The sequence below is a fragment of the Hydra vulgaris genome, chromosome 09, assembly GCF_038396675.1.
Source record: "Hydra vulgaris chromosome 09, alternate assembly HydraT2T_AEP".
Lineage (NCBI taxonomy): Eukaryota > Metazoa > Cnidaria > Hydrozoa > Anthoathecata > Hydridae > Hydra > Hydra vulgaris.
Window position 1 is genome coordinate 50,040,836 of NC_088928.1, and position 20,800 is coordinate 50,061,635.

At 27.6% G+C, this 20,800-nt stretch overlaps 1 protein-coding gene across 2 annotated transcripts in view; it reads left to right on the plus strand.

The window, feature by feature from the left end:
• The window catches only part of LOC100203926 (reticulocyte-binding protein homolog 2b), an 80,225-nt gene that overhangs the window by 24,476 nt on the left and 34,949 nt on the right, over positions 1-20,800 (plus strand). Inside the window, exons 5-7 of one of the 2 annotated variants that reach the window (XM_065805983.1) lie at positions 171-3,887; positions 7,921-10,245; positions 16,682-16,765. In XM_065805983.1, coding sequence (XP_065662055.1) covers positions 171-3,887; positions 7,921-10,245; positions 16,682-16,765 — 6,126 coding nt within the window. The remainder of the gene's footprint in view (positions 1-170; positions 3,888-7,920; positions 10,246-16,681; positions 16,766-20,800) is intronic. The other variant, XM_065805984.1, reaches the window with a different exon arrangement.

Sequence of the window (20,800 nt, forward strand, 5' to 3'; positions counted from 1 at the left end):
AAAGATGAATATTAATTTTTATAAGCTTGTCCTTTTTTCTTATTATATAAAAATTCTAATTTCATAAAAATTCCTCCAAAATAAAATCTCAAAAATGTTTTTTGTTGACAAAAAGTTCGAAGCCTTTTGTTGCAGCTTTAAAACACTAACTTAAACCTTTTTTTTTTTAGAACAACATTTAGAAGAAAAAATAAAATTATCAATGTTTAAAGAAATCAAACCACATAAAGAACAAGAAGCACATAGAATTAAAATCAAGAAAATGCAAGAGCAATTACTTCAAGAGGAAGCAGCTAAAAGTGAAAAGGAAAAACAATTAAAACATCAACTCAATCAAGAGGAAGAAAATAAAAAACTATTGGAAATTCAAGAAAATAAAAAACAAAAAGAAAGGGAAGAACTTAAAATCACTGAAATGCAAAAGCAATTATTCCAAGAGGAAGCAGCTAGAAGAGAAAAGGAAAAACAGTTAAAAATTCAACTCAATCAGCAGGAGGAAAGTAAAATACTATTAGAAATTCAAGAAAATAAAAAACATAAAGAAAGGGAAGAAATTAAAATCAAGGAAATGCAGGAGCAATTACTCCGAGAGGAAACAGCTAAAAGAGAAAAGGAAAAACAATTAGAAATTCAACCCAATCAGGAGGAGGAAAATAAAAAACTATTGGAAATTGAAGAAAATGAAAAGCAACGAGAAGCTGAAGAACTTAAAATCAAGGAAATGCAAGAACAATTACTCCAAGAGGAAACAGCTAAAAGAGAAAAGGAAAAACAATTAGAACTTCAACTCAATCAAGAGGAGGAAAATAAAAAACTATTGGAAATTGAAGATTATGAAAAGCAACGAGAAGCTGAAGAACTTAAAATCAAGGAAATGCAAGAGCAATTACTCCAAGAGGAAACAGCTAAAAGAGAAAAGGAAAAACAATTAGAAGTTCAACTCAATCAGGAGGAGGATAATGAAAAACTATTGGAAATTGAAGAAAATGAAAAGCAACAGGAAGCAGAAGAACGCAAAATCAAGGAAATGCAAGAGCAATTACTCCAAGAGGAAGCAGCTAGAAGAGAAAAGGAAAAACAGTTAGATATTCAACTCAATCAGGAGGAAAATAATAAAAAACTATTGGAAATTGAAGAAAATGAAAAGCAACGAGAAGCTGAAGAACCTAAAATCAAGGAAATGCAAGAGCAATTTCTCCAAGAGGAAACAGCTAAAAGAGAAAAGGAAAAACAATTAGAAATTCAACTCAATCAGGAGGAGGATAATAAAAAACTATTGGAAATTGAAGAAAATGAAAAGCAACAGGAAGCAGAAGAACGCAAAATCAAGGAAATGCAAGAGCAATTACTCCAAGAGGAAGCAGCTAGAAGAGAAAAGGAAAAACAGTTAGAAATTCAACTCAATCAAGAGGAGGAAAATAAAAAACTATTGGAAATTGAAGAATATGAAAAGCAACGAGAAGCTGAAGAACTTAAAATCAAGGAAATGCAAGAGCAATTTCTCCAAGAGGAAACAGCTAAAAGAGAAAAGGAAAAACAATTAGAAATTCAACTCAATCAGGAGGAGGATAATAAAAAACTATTGGAAATTGAAGAAAATGAAAAGCAACAGGAAGCAGAAGAACGCAAAATCAAGGAAATGCAAGAGCAATTACTCCAAGAGGAAACAGCTAAAAGAGAAAAGGAAAAACAGTTAGAAATTCAACTCAATCATAAGGAGGAAAATAAAAAACTATTGGAAATTGAAGAATATGAAAAGCAACGAGAAGCTGAAGAACTTAAAATCAAGGAAATGCAAGAGCAATTACTCCAAGAGGAAACAGCTAAAAGAGAAAAGGAAAAACAGTTAGAAATTCAACTCAATCAGGAGGAGGAAAATAAAAAACTTTCGGAAATTCAAGAAAACGAAAAACTAAAAGAAAGGGAAGAAATTAAAATTACTGAATCGCAGGAGCAATTACTCCAAGAGGAAACAGCTAGAAGAGAAAAGGAAAAACAATTAGAAATTCAACTCAATCAGGAGGAAGAAAATAAAAGACTATTGGAAATTGAAGAAAATGAAAAGCAACGAGAAGCTGAAGAACTTAAAATCAAGGAAATGCAAGAGCAATTTTTCCAAGAGGAAACAGCTAAAAGAGAAAAGGAAAAACAATTAGAAATTCAACTCAATCAGGAGGAGGATAATAAAAAACTATTGGAAATTGAAGAAAATGAAAAGCAACAGGAAGCAGAAGAACGCAAAATCAAGGAAATGCAAGAGCAATTACTCCAAGAGGAAACAGCTAAAAGAGAAAAGGAAAAACAGTTAGAAATTCAACTCAATCATAAGGAGGAAAATAAAAAACTATTGGAAATTGAAGAATATGAAAAGCAACGAGAAGCTGAAGAACTTAAAATCAAGGAAATGCAAGAGCAATTACTCCAAGAGGAAACAGCTAAAAGAGAAAAGGAAAAACAGTTAGAAATTCAACTCAATCAGGAGGAGGAAAATAAAAAACTTTCGGAAATTCAAGAAAACGAAAAACTAAAAGAAAGGGAAGAAATTAAAATTACTGAAATGCAGGAGCAATTACTCCAAGAGGAAACAGCTAGAAGAGAAAAGGAAAAACAATTAGAAATTCAACTCAATCAGGAGGAAGAAAATAAAAGACTATTGGAAATTGAAGAAAATGAAAAGCAACGAGAAGCTGAAGAACTTAAAATCAAGGAAATGCAAGAGCAATTACTCCAAGAGGAAACAGCTAAAAGAGAAAAGGAAAAACAATTAGAAATTCAACTCAATCAGGAGGAGGATAATAAAAAACTATTGGAAATTGAAGAAAATGAAAAGCAACAGGAAGCAGAAGAACGCAAAATCAAGGAAATGCAAGAGCAATTACTCCAAGAGGAAACAGCTAAAAGAGAAAAGGAAAAACAGTTAGAAATTCAACTCAATCATAAGGAGGAAAATAAAAAACTATTGGAAATTGAAGAATATGAAAAGCAACGAGAAGCTGAAGAACTTAAAATCAAGGAAATGCAAGAGCAATTACTCCAAGAGGAAACAGCTAAAAGAGAAAAGGAAAAACAGTTAGAAATTCAACTCAATCAGGAGGAGGAAAATAAAAAACTTTCGGAAATTCAAGAAAACGAAAAACTAAAAGAAAGGGAAGAAATTAAAATTACTGAAATGCAGGAGCAATTACTCCAAGAGGAAACAGCTAGAAGAGAAAAGGAAAAACAATTAGAAATTCAACTCAATCAGGAGGAAGAAAATAAAAGACTATTGGAAATTGAAGAAAATGAAAAGCAACGAGAAGCTGAAGAACTTAAAATCAAGGAAATGCAAGAGCAATTACTCCAAGAGGAAACAACTAAAAGAGAAAAGGAAAAACAATTAGAAATTCAACTCAATCAGGAGGAGGATAATAAAAAACTATTGGAAATTGAAGAAAATGAAAAGCAACAGGAAGCAGAAGAACGCAAAATCAACGAAATGCAAGAGCAATTACTCCAAGAGAAAGCAGCTAGAAGGGAAAAGGAAAAACAGTTAGAAATTCAACTCAATCAGGAGGAGGAAAATAAAAAACTATCGGAAATTCAAGAAAACGAAAAACTAAAAGAAAGGGAAGAAATTAAAATCACTGAAATGCAGGAGCAATTACTCAAAGGGGAAACAGCTAAATTTGAAGAAATGGAAAATATGAAAAGAATAGAAGAAGTTAAGGAAATAATTGAAAAGGAAAGGCAAAGTAAAGGCGACAACGAAGTAATTCAAAATGATGACAAAATTGATCAGAATTTGCTGTTAAACAATATAAAACAGGAAATATTTCCGTTTGAATTATTCGAAAAAAAGAGAGCGTTTTATAAAGATGTATATGATGAAGAAAATAATAAATTTACAGGTAATTTTTTTGTTTTAATATTTTGTTATATATTTATATATATATTTTATGTTTATTTTAGTTTCTTTTATATATACAATATATCCTAGAATTGTGTATATTTTATCTCTATTTAATATTTCTTTTAAAAACTAACACACCTTTAAACTTTCCCAGTTCTGCTATCGAGCGGGACTTTTTTGTCTTTATCTTTTAGACTTTATTTTTAAAACCAGATTTTTCACTCAAAAAAATATAATTTTTTGGGGATTTGTAATTTTTTCATGTGTCTGACTTCCTCAATCAGATCCAGATTTATTTTAGAATTTAAGTTTTGTAAAGATTTTAAAGTTTTCTCAAAAAATTCGGTATTAGTTTGCAGTTTGCAAATTCATAATTTGATTTCTTGAGTTTTCCTTGAGACTTATATATGTATATTTAAATGTAAAAAGACTATAAAAATCAAATATTTTTAACTAACCTATGTGTTTTTGCACTCACACACACACACACACACACACACACACACACACACACACACACACACACACACACACACACACACTGTAGTTATTCCTATTCTTACTTTTTTTTTTTTTGTGTGTGTGTGTTAATTCACCTCCTCAAGGCCAAGAAGGCCACTACAGACGAGGAGGCTACTAGTTTGTGTTATAACCCTGTCTCAACCCTATAACTCTGAAACACGAACCTTGACGAACAAGGCAGCTGCAAGGAGAAACGAGTTGGAATTAGACTTGAAATTAAACTTGAAATTAGAAAACAGGCAAATTGGTTTCCTATTCAATATATTTAATCAAAAATGAATTTATTTGATTGACAATTTAAATCAAAAATATCGATAATTTAAATCTTGATTTTTATCAAATCTGCTTTCTGTCATTCCAATTGAACAGGTTAACTCATTGTTAGACATCCAATTCACTTTGGCTTCTGTTGCTAAAGTCATTTCTCAATTAAACGCTTCTAAACCTTATCGTCCAAACATTATTCCTGTCATATTCTTACAAAAGTGTTTGTCATAATTCTCTTTAATTTTCTCTAAAATATTTAATAAGTGTTTAATCTTGTTTTCCTGCCAGCTGGATGGCTTCTCTAGTTCCAATTTTAAAAAGCTGTTTCCTTACTATTTAACATTACTCTTAGTTTTCTAGTAACTCTCATAGTGGTTTTTTGCAGCCTTGTTAAGAATAGTTTAAAAAAAATTTTAAACAAAAGAATATTCCAAACAAGTTTTTTTACACAAGAAAGAACAAAAAAACAGAAATTTAACTTTTGAACAAATATAAAAAAATTACTTTGTAATCATACCATGTTTATTTTTTTTGAAGAACAGAAAGAAAATGTAATCAAAATAACAAAATGATTTTTTAATCTTAATTTAAACTAATCACAGAACATACACACCACCATAAAGCAGCTAATTATAACAAAAACTTAAGGAAAAAAGCCTTGTTGATTTTAAATTTATCACTTTTATTAAAGACCTATTGTACCAGTAGAAGAAGACTATTAGCTTAAGTAAAAGCAATAAAAAGATAATTTTACAAAATTATGCAAATTATAAAAAAATAAAATACACAATAAAAACTAAAAACTACAAATGATAAAAAAAAAATCTTTTTGATTGTTTTCAAATATTTAAAATAATTTCAATATTCAATTTTAGTTAATTTAAAAAAAAAGGAATTTTAAAATGTCTCAACTTACACAAAGAACCAAAAAAAAAGTTGTTATTTTGACAAAACTTTTTATAAATTTGCTGAAGTTTGCGAATTATGAAAATTAGTCTTATAATATATACTTGCCAATTTTCATAAGTTTACCTTTATGTTAATCTGTACTACATGTGTTATGTATTTTAATACATTTACTCATATTTGTCTAATGAACATATACATATAAATTAAAAAATAAATAAAGTAAAAAAAATAAATAAAATAGATTTAAGTAAGATACCCGCATTATGATCAATTAAAAAATTACATATCCACAATTTGATCATATCAACATCTTAAAAGAAAAGTACTTACCACTCATAATTATGGTCATGAAATAAAAACACTGTTAACTAATCAACTAATAATTACTTAATTATAGTTTCATAATTGGTACAGAACAGAACAATAATAAATTAGTAAAAACACTTATCTACTTTTCTATATGACAGCCTGTTTTTCCTCCTGTAAATTCACCAAGAAGAGTGTCCAAATATCAGAAAACTCAAATTATTGAAAAAGTATTTCACAGGAGGTTGGGAATTGTTATAATTAGTTTTTTGATAACTGTAGTTATTTTGTATTATTTTTTATTTAATTTTATTTTTATTTAACTGTAGTTATTTTGCAACCAGGAAGTCATATTAGCTACATTATTTTTCAAAAAGTTTAGTGTGAAAAGAATTCTTTAGAATTTAGCTAATTTTAGTTTGGTCATTTGTTTTTATTATTTTTTAAAAAGGTACTTATTTTCATGTCTGCATTTAGCAATTCAGATTTTTTGTTTAATAATTTTTCTTGATCCAAATGAGTAATAATTTTATATTTTTCTTGTAAACATTACATACATTTTTTGGAAATATTGTTATAGGCAGGTGCATTTTTTATAATAGACCAATTTAATTCTGATAAGGAATGCCAAAGATATAAAGTCGTTCAAGATATTGCTTGACAATTTAGACAATTAGTCAGCAAAACAGCCACATGGTGTCATCTACTGTTGACATGCTCTGCACTATTTAACCCTTGTTTAAATGTGCTGCAGATTTTCATACTGCTACTACAAATTTAAAATTTTAAAATTTAAAAAGAAAAAAAAAAATACATTACCTATAAGTTAAACTGGTCTATTATAAAACTGCGTCTAAAATAATATTTCTGAAAAATGCTGTGTTTGCAAAAAAAAACTTTGAAATTACTACCCATTCAAATAAAGAAAATTATTAACCAAAAAATCTGAGTTAATTTCTAAATGCAGACATGAAAACCAATACCTTTTAAAATTATGAAAACAAATGACCAAGCTATAATTATCCTAATTCTAAGGGTTCTTTTAACAACTGATTTTTTGACAAAATTGTTACCTCTTTGTGCTTAGATTAGCAGTGTCCTAATATAGTTTCCACACAGGAGCTGGAACACTTTGGGAGTGATAAGGCTCTTTAGTCATATTTCTAGACATAATAATGAATATAGGGTTAAAATCCTCCTAGTGGTAGTATCACAATAAAAAATCAGCAATTCTATATGTGATTGTAAAAAATTGCTTAAAAAAATTGGCATTGTTGAAACAGATCTATATGTGTGAAAGCATGAAACCATGGGCCAAAAAAAACAACAACTTTTAACCAGGTGGTTTTTTTTAAATATATATATATATATATATATATATATATATATATATATATATATATATATATATATATATATATATATATATAAATAGAAAATCACTTAACAAAATTTTTTTTCCATTTTACACTGTGTTTCATCAACAAAGATTCATCAGAAATGCATTTCTGATGAATCTTTGTTGATGAAACACAGTGATTTTCTACTAATATATAATTGCTCTGTTCTTTTAAGAACATTGAGCACTCTATTGTGTAGAATACATTTTAAAGTTGTTTAAATATATATATATATATATATATATATATATATATATATATATATATATATATATATATATATATACACATACATACATACATACATACATACATACATACATACATACATTCATACATACACACATACGCGCCTTTCTAATGTGTTTTTATTGATGAAACACTGTAAAATAAAGAAATTTGGTTTTCTGCAAATTTCTTATGTATTATATAACAGTTATATAACATATATATAACAGTTAACAAATTTTTTTTCTTTACATTTATAACTCTTTATTTTAGTATTAATATCGATTAAATTAAGTCTTCTAAATTTTACATTATTTAAATACTAGTAATGATTCTTCAAAACAGTAAATAAATAAATTAAGTTTATGATAATTATTGTAACTATAATTTATTTTTTAGATAATCTGCAAATTCCACTCACTAATATATTTGATCCTGATCCCAAAACAAATAAAATAGTTCAATCTCAAAGTTTTCGACATATTAGAGTTATGCAAATTAAAGAATATATCAACACCTATTTTAAAGGACAAAAGCTGGATCAAAAAATGCTTACCACGATTGACAACTTGATTACTTCAAACTTACGTAATGATTTACGAAAAGGGGACTCAAATGTGATGTTACTTTTATCTGGAAGTGGTCTTTTAGATAACACTGGCGAAAGTTTAAATAAAGATGAGACAAAAGCCGAAAAATTATTTGAACAAGATAAAAATGAATTTGAAAATAAAAATGAAAAATCACTACAAAACAAGGAAGAAATTGTTATATTGAATGATGATTCTGTAGTAAATAAAGATGATTTAAAAAATAAAGATGAAAAATCACCGGAATACAAGGAAGAAATTGTTATATTGAATGATGATTCTGTAGTAAATAAGCATGTTTACAATGTTTTTGACCATAGTTCTTCTCATATGATTAATGATAATAACGAAAATGATAACAAAACTGATATATCAGTTGAGGAAAATAATAAAATTTTTACAGATGATAATATAGCTTTGTCAATAAACCAAATAAAAGATGATTTAAAAGACCAAGTCTCAAATGATTTTAATGATGAACGAATAAATGAAGTTGTAAATATTAATTTACATAACGCAGAGCATAAACCTACAGAAAAAATAAGAAAGAAATTTTCTATCAAAGATGCAGTGAAGGGATTGCATCATCATCACCATTTGGTCCATAATTCTAATCATCAGCACGACAAACATGGTCATGAACATAGTCATAGTGCAGATAACCAACTTGGGGACAACATCGATCAACAGCATGTTCCAGGTAATCGAGATAATGTTGCAAACAACCGACATCAGAATCATCTTGGTAGTCATCAACATGTTCAGATTGCTGATATTGAATTTAATACAAATCATAACCTTAACAAATATCCAACCAATGAACCTATTGAGAGTAATGCCAATCCATCAGTGGCTTTACCTTCAGATGATGTTGTACATACTTCTGGTTTTCAAGCTAATGAAAATCAAGTATCAGGTGCCAATATTATTAACATTAAAAAAGCTTTAGAAGAAAATATTCCTAACATAGCTATTGAGGCTATTAACAAAGCTGTTGATACAAGCAACAAAGTAGTTGATTCTATACAAGAAGGAGTTCATACTTTGATATCTTCAGGTTATTTGTATGGTCATCCTACTGGTCAAAACCAAAATATTATGAATGAGGAAACTCCAAGTTTGATTGTTCTTGCCAATGGCACGACAGAGTCTAATAAAAGTAGCTCTGAAATAAATAAAATTAACACAGCTAATATTGAAAATATCAACTATGTAGAGGAGAAAAGTATGCATGCAGCTGATTTTGATCCTCTCAAAGTTATAAGTGAAGAAATAAATAGTAAAGTTGTCATACCCATAAATACAAATGAACAATTAAACATATTAGATGACAAAGTTACTGAGATTTTTTCCCAACATGAAAATAATCATTTGAGTGAACTTGACGACAAGAAAAAGTTAATCCAACCTCCATCTGGTGGAGAATTTATTGATCTAAACAAAAACAAAGAGGAATATAAAGATTCTGATAAAGATAATCAGGCTATAGATGAAATAAAGAAAGAAGAAGTTTCTTCTGGTGGTTTTTTTGACAATTTTATTCAATATTTGACTGGTACTAGTTCTGATAATACTAAAGATAAAGTAGTTGATGACTTAAGCTTTTCTTCAAATGATGAAGGATCCATTTTTGAACCATCCACAAATACAGAAATTTATACACCAATTTTTGAAGATTCTATTGATAATATACCCAGTTTACTTCCATCTCTCTCATCTTCTTTCTCTATTGAGCAAACTATAAAAGACTCAAGAATAGCTTTCACTGAAATTGATATAAGTGAAAGAAAAATTTCACAACCTAATGAAAACACTTTATCTAGTGATAAACTCTTAGATAAACGATTTTATACAATTCTGTCTGATTCACTGAATGTGCCAAATCAGGTTTTATTTTCAAAATCCACAACTGGATTATCTTTTTCCTCAACTCAAATTTCTACACTTATCTCAGCAGAGAGGTTTACAGAAATTCCACAAAAAAATAATTTAACAGAAACTCAAATGCAACAAATTTCATTAAAGGAAAAACTTTCATTATCAACTAATCAAGATTCAATGCACAATATTCAAGAATCTTTAACAGATTCAATGCACAATATTCAAGAATCTTTAACAGAAACAAGTAGCAATAGTAAGCATTTTTAATTTTTATTTTTGTTTTCATATTTTATGAATTAATGTTTCATTTTCTATAAAATAAATTTATTAATAATATATATATTTTTATATATAGTATATATATTTATATATAGTATAATATGTATGTATATATGATATCTATGGGTGTGTGTATATATACATACATATATATATATATATATGTATATATATATATAAATATATATATATATATATATTATATATATATATATTTATATATATATATTTATATATATATATATTTATATATATATACATACACATATATATTTATATATATATATATATATTTATATATATATATATATATATATATATTTATATATATCAGGCCTTGTTACGAGATTTCGCTGCGTAGCGAAAACGCGTAATGCATTTCTGAGTAACTCAACTCATCAAATATATTTTGCATCGTTAGAAGTTATATTGCGTCACTCGCGTCTTTTCAAGTACCGCATTGTAATTAAAGCTACTTTATTAACGCGTTAAAAATCATACAAACAGTTTGTTTTTTTCTCACTATTACAAAAGTAACAAATAAAATCTAAGTTCTTATTTAAAAAATCATTTTTATTATTTTTTTCAAATATGAACTAAATTTTATTTTGAAAAAAATATTTTTTCATAAAACGTAAAATTGTTTATTTTCTTATGATTTTACAGTTGGTTTTTGGTTATTTTATTAACTGTTAATAAATTTTTTCTTATTTAATTTGTGAACTCATTTTAATAATGTTTTTAAACAAGAAAGAGTTTTTTTTGTTTATCAGTTACCGATAAAATATTCGTGATCATAATTTATTTTCATTAATTAAACGAATGTCATTAAAACTTTACGTTATTGAATTAACAATAAACAAAATATCTTATTAATAAAATATTTACATCAAAATAAATCGTGCATTTTTTAAACTATTATGACTAAAAATAAATTTTATATTTGAAAGAAATTTATATATTTAATTCCTTAAGATAAAACTTAAAACACTTAATTTTTTTTAACTAATTTTTAACAACAACAAAAAAATTATTTAACAAACTGTTTCTTTAACAAAAAATCTATAAGTTTACAATTGCGGTTAAATGCTTTTACTTACGACTTTATTTCTTCTGAATAAACGTCACGTTAACGACAATCAAAAGGTAATTTAAATATTCTAAAAGATATAAGTTTTTGCGTAGCGCAAAACTGCTGAACGCGTAGGCAAATCGCCTTTTTGCAAGCAAAATGCGAGATGCGTAACGCTTCTTAACAAGGCCTGATATATATATTTACTAGCTGGAGTTACCCGGCGTTGCCCAGGCCAATATTTAAACTGGCTTACCTGATATCTGTACATAAAAATGGGCCCCAAAAATGGTCCCCCCTGACCTCGGGGTCAGGGGGGCCTATTTTTGGGCCCCCTTGACCCCGGAGATCGGGATACGGGGTCAAAACCCAGCTAAGAACCTTCTCCCCCTCGAGGACTACCCCCATGCCAAATTTCATTGAGATCGGTCCGGCGGTTTGGATTTCTATAGAGAACAAACAAACAAACACACACACACACAAACACACATTGCCCTTTATATATACTTAGCTGGAGTTACCCGGCGTTGCCCGGGCCAATATTTAAACTGGCTTACCTGATATCTGTACACAAAAATGGGCCCAAAAATGGGCCCAAAAAATGGTCCCCCTGACCCCGGGGTCAGGGGGGCCCATATTTGGTCCCCCTTGACCCCAGGGATTGGGGTACGGGGTCATAACCCAGCTAAGAACCTTCTGCCCCTCGAGGACTACCCCCATGCCAAATTTCATTGAGATCGGTCCGGCGGTTTGGATTTCTATAGAGAACAAACAAACACACACACATTGCCCTTTATATATATTAAGATATATATATACACACACATATATATGCATATATATATATATTTTTATATATATATATATTTATATATATATACACACACATATATATGCATATATATATATATATTTATATATATATATATATTTATATATATATATATATATATTTATTTATATATATGCACACACACATATATATATATACATATATATATATATAAATTTGTATATAATATAACATATATATATAATGGAGATAAAAAATACATATATTATATATATGTATTTTTTATTATATATTAATTTTATATATATATATATATGTATATATATATATATATATATATATATATATACATATAAATATAAATTTGTATATAATATAACATATATATAATGGAGATAAAAAGTACATATATTATAAATATGTATTTTTTATTATATATTAATTTTATATATATATATATATATATATATATATATATATATATATATATATATATATATATATATATATATATATATATATATATATATATATATATATATATAAAGGGGCGAATTAAGTGATCACGAATTGAAAATTCTGTAAAAAATTCTGGTCTTTAAATTTTTAGTTTCTTAAAAAACCATGAACTCGGTTTTTATAAACCTTAAAAATCAATTATAACTAATTTCATCAAGACTATCATAACTTACATGTTTAAAATATTACTTTTATGAAACAGCCATTAATCTAGTTAGATTAACCACTGTATTATGTATTTGTATTTACATATCTAGGTAAATACAAATACATAATACAAATGAAAAAGCAAATACAGGACTCAAATACTTAATGACAAAAATTTAAGGAAATATAAATGAGTTCAATAAAGTACATTAAATATTAACTACATCAAACTTTGATGTAGTTGATATTTATGTACGTAGGTTTGATGATCAAAGCTACATCAAACCACCAACTTCATCACACTACGAACGTCTAAAGTGTTTACAAATATACATTGATACTAGCGGTCAAAAAACATTGATACTAGTGGTGCGTCAACTTAAACTCTATTATAATTTTCATTGGTTGATTTTAAAATTTAGGCACATTTTTTTAGAAACGTGAAACTTGACAAATAAGAGTGGAAAAGCTTAGTTAGATTGCAATCTCTAATTTTATATTCCTTTCTATAATAAAATATAGTAATGTTTCGAAAAAAAAAATTATTTTATGTTAAAACTTTTTTTTTATAGAAATATAAAGAAAATTTTCCTTCAAAACATCCGTCTTCTTTTAATCAGTGCCGTAGCATAGGAGGCAGAGCACTCCCTCAAACCTGTCATTATGGCCCCAAAATTTTAATAACCTTGGATTATTAGGTATTACTAAAAAAAAAAGATTCTTTTATTTAGTAAAGGGCTCTCTAAAATTTGAAAAAGAGTCCCTTATTTTGCTGCCTCCAACTGGATTAAGGGGGCCATGAGGGCAGCCTAGAAATGGCTCTGTTTTTAAGAAATTTCTTCAATTAAAACATTCCAACGTCTTCAGGTAATTATTTTTATAAATAATATAGACAAAATAACGTGTTCAGGCAATTATTTTTTAAATGCGTCACCTGTTTTTCTTACTTTTAGAATCCGACTCAGTTAGCAACATTTAACTTTAGCTTCCAAAATCAGCTAAGAATAAAAGATAAATACTCCAAACAAAAAAAAATTATTCTATAAATAAAATTACATATGGGCAACAGGTGGCCATGGTTGCTCAAAAAGTGGGGGGGGCATGGATAGGACTTTAGAGAGCCAAGACAGGCCCTTCTGGTAAGGTAGGGCTTGCAGAAAATTTTTTGTGGGTCCTACTTTGGCTGAAAACACACATAATGCCGAATCGGCTCAAATTGTTTTTGTTTTTTTATTGCTCCCTCTTTTTTCTTACGGGCTCTTCAACATAGCTGGGCCCCGGAACAATATACCCCCTGATGACAACATGGTCCCCTGACCCCTCTCTACGGCCATGGGCATAGGGGCCTGTTGTATACTTACACAAGTAAGTACAATATAATTAAAAATATTAATAATAATCATTAAAAGTATATATTTGAATAAATAATAATTGGAATGAAAAAAAGAATTGAAACTTTTATCAGAAGCTTGAGAAAAATCTGTTCCTAAACCAGAAAAATCATACAGTATTTGTTGGCTGGATCATAAGTGGAGTGCAATGAAAATAGCTTTAGATAGTTATGGTGCATATATTTCTCATATAAAGTATCTCGGCCAAACAGATTCTTAGCTTTCGAAAAAAGCCGAATTAAAGAGGTTTTTAAAAGTTTGGAAAAACTCATCTCATGTAATGCATTTATTTGTTTATCTAGATGTTCTTGCACCTTTGAGACACTTGAGTGTTGCCATCTAGCAAGATTTACATGATCTAGCAAAAGCTGTCCGCAGGGTGCAGCAATTTAATTGGAAAATGGAAAAAGTTAAATTTCTTATGAATAGTTCGGTAGGCAATATTTCAACAGAGCAAACTATTTTAACAAAATACAAAAAATTAATTGAAAGTATAGTCGAAAAAGATGGCAATTTTATTTACCAAAACAATCCTTTAGAAAATTTTAATAAAACTAATGCATCGGTGCAACACATTTATAATGATATAATAAATAGTTTAACAACTAGTATAAATTTATGTTTCAAAGATATTAAGGTATCTCCTTTATTGTGTATTTTAGTTTTTCTTTTGGACATTTCTTGTTGGCCAATGAACCCTGTGATTACATTTGGTTATAAAAATAGCAGAAGTGGTTTCTTTTAAAGACCTCCTAAAAAATAGAGGGTGTGAAACTGATGAAATTTTTATTGAGTGGAGTGTTTTAAAAAGTTATATATTTCCAATGTTAAAAAATTTGTTAGGTGAATATTATTTGAAAACGTGGAAAAAAATATTTACATCAGATATAATTGTTGCTGAATGCAAAAATGTGTTAGATGTATTTGAGTTGGTTTTTCTTTGTCCATTTACAAATGCTAAAGTCGAACATATGTTTTCCAGCGTTAACAGAGTAAAATTGGATTAGAGAAACAAACTTGTGATCGTCTTGAATCTATTTTACGAATAGGCGAAGAAATATGCATCATTGAGAAATTGGACCCAAACCCTGCTTTGGATGCATGGTATAAAGATAGAATAAGAAGGCTATCTGCTGCTCCTCATTGCTATCTGGAAAAATAAAAAAAAATCTGCCGATGCAAATTGTATCGATTTTTCTCTATTAACAATATCAGATTTAAAATGAGAAAGTGATAGTGATAACTCCGATGTATAAACTTATTTTGCTATTTTTTTTTTTTGTAAGAATTCGTATTGATTGAGTTTATTATTGAATTATATTTTATACTTAAAACTGTCATTGAAATGCACTTTAAAGTTGTAAAAATATAAAAGTCATTACAAATAAAATATACGCGTATATGGTTTGGCAAAGTAGCAATTGTTATTTTTTATATTCGGAGAATTTTAAACCACAACTTTTTTTTTAATGTCATATCCTTTTTATTCATAATAAATTACATAAGTAATAATATAAATAATTGTTAAAGAATCTATAATAAAAAAGACAAGAAAAATGTTATCTATTATATATATATATATATATATTTATCTTAACACAAAATTTTTATAATTTACATATTTTAATTTATAAACATAATTTATAAACATAACTAAACTATAATCAAAATAAATCCCAAAATTTAATTGAATCTAGAAAAATTACAAAATTTCAGAAACGTTTACAAACATGAACTTCTAAAATCAACAATTTGTCAAACTGTTACGAATGGTCCGAAAAAAAACACGCAAAAATGGTTTTCAAGAAAAACAAAGTTTGAAGACCAGAAACTTTTACAAAATTTTTAATTTGCAATCACTTAATACGCCCCTTATGTATGTGTATATATATATATATATATATATATATATATATATATATATATATATATATATATATATATATATATATATATATATATGTGTGTGTGTGTATATAAATATATATATGTATATAAATATATATTTATGCATATATATACATACATGTATATATTTTGTATATATATATAATTAAAATATAATAAAAAATATATAATATATATGTTGTATTATATATAAATATATATATATATATATATATATATATATATATATATATATATATATATATATATATATATTAGTAGAAAATCACTTAACAAAAATTTTTTCTATTTAACACTGTGTTTCATCAACAAAGATTCATCAGAAATGTTTGTTGATGAAACACAGTGTTAAATGGAAAAAATTTTTGTTAAGTGATTTTCTACTAATATATAATTGCTCTGTTCTTTTAAGAACATTGAGCACTCTTGTGTAGAATACTTTTTAAAGTTGTTTAAATATATATATATATATATATATATATATATATATATATATATATATATATATATATATATATATATATATATATATATATATATATATATATATATATATATATATATATGCATATATTTTTAGTACATCAGGTTTATATTAAAGAGGGGAATGACCATGAAGATAAAGCAAGCATAGATCATGAAAAATCCAAATATAGATTGAAAGGTACTATAACGCAATTAAATAAATCTTTTATGTTCTTCTGTATATCTTTTAGTTTATTTGAAAAATATGTGACATTTTATGAAAGTAATATTCAAAAATATTATGGAAAATATCTATGAAAAGTTATGCACTATGGACCAAAGAGACTGCCAAGTTATATTTTGTCGTGCTCAAAAAAAAAAAAAAAAGAGTATTTGTCCTGAAGGTTTAGAGAAGTGAATTTTTAAAATCTGGACAAATGAAAAAAATTATTTACAATTGTGCCAAAAAATTTTTTTTTATCTGCACAGCTTGAAAAGAACCTTTTACAAATGTGGTAGTGGTGTAGTCGTAGAGTGCTCGCCTCATAAGCAAGAAGTTTTGAGTTTGATCCCCACCACGTCCCTGGTAGTACCACAATCAACTTGTTTCTCTGAGCAGCAATTCGGGTTTCAGACTTATAGAGTTGAGAGAGGATTGTAACCACAACTAAAGTAGCCTACTCGGCTGTAGTGGCCTTCATGGTCTTGGGGAATTTAGGTGAATTATAAAATAAAAATACTAGTGTAATATTATATTAGCCATTACTTTAGCCACCACACTGATGGATTACACCACCAAACTAATGGATTTACACCACCACACTAATGGATTTACAGTTATGAGTATAAATAGGCGCAAGAAATGTATAGCGTAAAAAATGTTTACTTGATTCAGTTTTAGGTAAATTATCTCATTTTGAAGAGTGAGACTGACACTGCAATTACTTCTCAAAATAGTATACCATTCAACCTTGTTAAAGTAAACAAATAAAAAAAAGAAAAAGTTAAAAATTATTAGATATACCATGGCTACTTTAGCTCCCCATCATCACTGGGCAAGTTTCTTTTTGAGTTTATTATGGTTTATATTGCACCCAGGACAAACAACTGATGGATAGCGTTTTTCAGTGACTATCTTAGAAAGATAAACAGCTTGTTCTTTTAAGTTTATGTTCTTTTTTTTCAATAATTTCTACCATTCGTCGTACTTTTTTCGGCAACAACAAAAATTTATTGTTATTTAAATAAAATAATAACCTGAATGACACAACTTTTTACAATTTGAATCTTTTTTGTTTATAAAGATGTCTTCTAATTAAACTAATTTCAACTTTCCACAATTCAGAATTAGTTTAGAAGAGGAGATCCAAATTAAAAATCTTATATAGTAACACTGAACACTCCAATAACACCAAAATAGATACATATCCATGAAACCTAAACACCCAACATATCTATTATACCCAAATAATAATATTGCTTTTTTAACACCCAAATAACACCATTCTTCTGATGACATAATATAATCATTAAGATGACTACAGTTAATAACTAATACTTGAACTTAACTTCATTGCAAAAAATTATTTAGTACAATTGTTAGATATAAGTAATTTTTGATGCAGTATAAAATATAAAATAAACTATACGACTTCTTTTAAGAAAGTATTACTGATTTCCAAAGATAAAATCGTTTTTAAGAAAACTTTTATAAAAAAAGTTTCAAAAAAACTCTGTTCTGAAAATATTTCAGAAAAGTTTTTCTGCAACAATGTGGATTTTATTTCTAAATAATAAAAATTTGGCTTGGTTTGCCATTAGTAAGGGCCCCTGTCCTGGCTAAAAATGAGACTTTTTGCAAACCCGGCCCCGGCTAAATTATAAGATTTAGCAGGGGTTGATAGCCGGGACTAGAAAAAAATTTATAATACTTTTTGTATTATAATTTTAAATTTACATTTACTATTTATTACATACTGGCATATATTTATATATTTTTAAACTCTAATTAACATTCAATAAGATAGCAACCAACCACTATTATGAGTTACTTTAAGTAGATTAACCAACCACTAAGTTATGAGTTACTTTAAGTAGAGGACATGTTAAAATACTAAAAAATGGTTAACTGAAGATTTTAAAAGTTGCAGGATGTATTAAAAACGAAAACACAAAGATGGGGAAGAGTTAAAAGGCTTTTTTGATGTGCAAGGACAAAAAAACTGAATTAATAAAAAATTTTATAGCATGAAGGGGCAGATACAGTAAAAGGATGCAACTTGTTGAATAAGAAGCTAAATAAGAATGAGTTTTGGTTTATCATAATAGTGATGATAGCTTGTTTGAACATTGACCATGATAATATTTGTAGAAAAAAGAAAGAATGCAACCTTACAACATTTGTAGAGTGGTTCAAGCTTGGCAGATAAAGCAGGTCTAACTACATCTACAATGTGCTTTTAGACTTTGTGTGAGAGTTAATATAGGAATGCCAACAATATTGAAATAATTTTTTGCAGTAAATAAATGAGTTTTGTTGCCTTAAAAAATTTAAATCCACAAGCCACTGCAAGCCTTAGGCTGTTACAGGAGAGAGATCAGATTAAAAACTGGCACTTTTTCTATGCAATCTAAAAGTGAGGATTTTTTGTCAAGGCAAGAGTATAAAGTTGAGTCCTTAGCTAATAGAGGTACTTTAGATGTAAAATTTTCATGAAGATTGTTAATGTAGATAAGAAACATTACAAGAGCAAAGATCGAACTTTTTGGGACCCTTTAAGTTACTTGAAATAAAGAAGAGTGTAGGCCTTCAAGGATAATTTTAATTTTGCAGTTAGAAATAAATAATTTAATAATCTCAAAAACTTTATATAAAAAAACTAATAACAGAGTAAAGACTAATCGTAGGATAGTTGGAGAGGTCAAAGTGTTTTCTAGAGTTTTGAAAAATTGGAACCACTTATTTAGCACTTTTTAAAAATTTAGCAAAAATTGAAGAGAATTCTGGAGAACGCATTTTTAAGACTGATGAAAATCTTGTCTGGAGCACAAACTGTAAAAGTGCTCAATTGAAAAATAACTTTATCATTAGAAGCCATAGTGATTTTAATGTTTAACAATAGGTTAATCTGTTTAACTGGCAGGAAGAGTGTGGGTATTAGGTTCAAGAGTTGAATTAGAGTAAGATTTTTTTGAAAAAAACTCTGCCTTATTCTGAGAAGAAGTCAGACCCATGAATTAGAGAATGTTAGACTTACTTTAGTTAATGTCACTGTTGAAGACATACCAAAAGTCTCTAGATCCTAACATCTAAGATAAGAAACAAGGTTTAGTAAACTTAGCATAACAGAGCTTAACATCAGACAGGACCTTTTTACATTGGCTTCTTGGAATAATAAAAGGACATTTATTTATAAGAGAGATGTTCGTGTAAAAAAGATCAAAAAAATGATTACTGTTTAATAAAGCAACTGCTCAAGATGGTAAAAAATGCGGAGTAGAATGAGGCTTGACTTAATATTGAAGAGAAGGAATAGAAGCTTCCAAGCTTTTATTCTAGAAGGAATAATAGCTTTATGCTTATATATTATGGGTATAAACATATATTTTTACTATTTATTTAGATGCTAGCAAACAATATCCTTTCATATGTATATAAACTTTAGTATTTATATGGTGTAGTATTTGCCAATATAGAAGATGATCAAATGAATGTGTGGTGTGGCTCTAACACGACAAGAAAAGGCAGCATAGTCTTAGACAGATTAGAAAAAAGCGTCTTATTGGACAATGTTTGTTAGAGAAGATTAAGGTGATTTAGGTATCAGCATGTAGAGAGACAAAATAAAAACGTCAATAACTTATTTATAAATAAAAAAACAAACTACTATTGTATTTTTTTAAATAAAACATATATCTTTTATTAAAAATATATTATTTTTTATATGAAAAAACACCACCATCTGCAATTGATCTCAATTTTGCTTTTACGCCTTTCATATGCGACTTTAAAAAGTTTAAATCAATTTCTTGTAGTTTTAGTTTAATGCGATCAATCAAAACTTGCTCTGTTGAAGCTTGCCAATCTCCCTCGTAAACTTTCTGTGCCAAATGTCCCCAAAAATTTTCAATTGGTCATGCTTGAGGCACATTTGGGGGATTGGATTCTTTATCAACATAATAGACATACTGGTCCATCCAATTTAGAGACTCTTTAGGATAATGAGAACTTGCT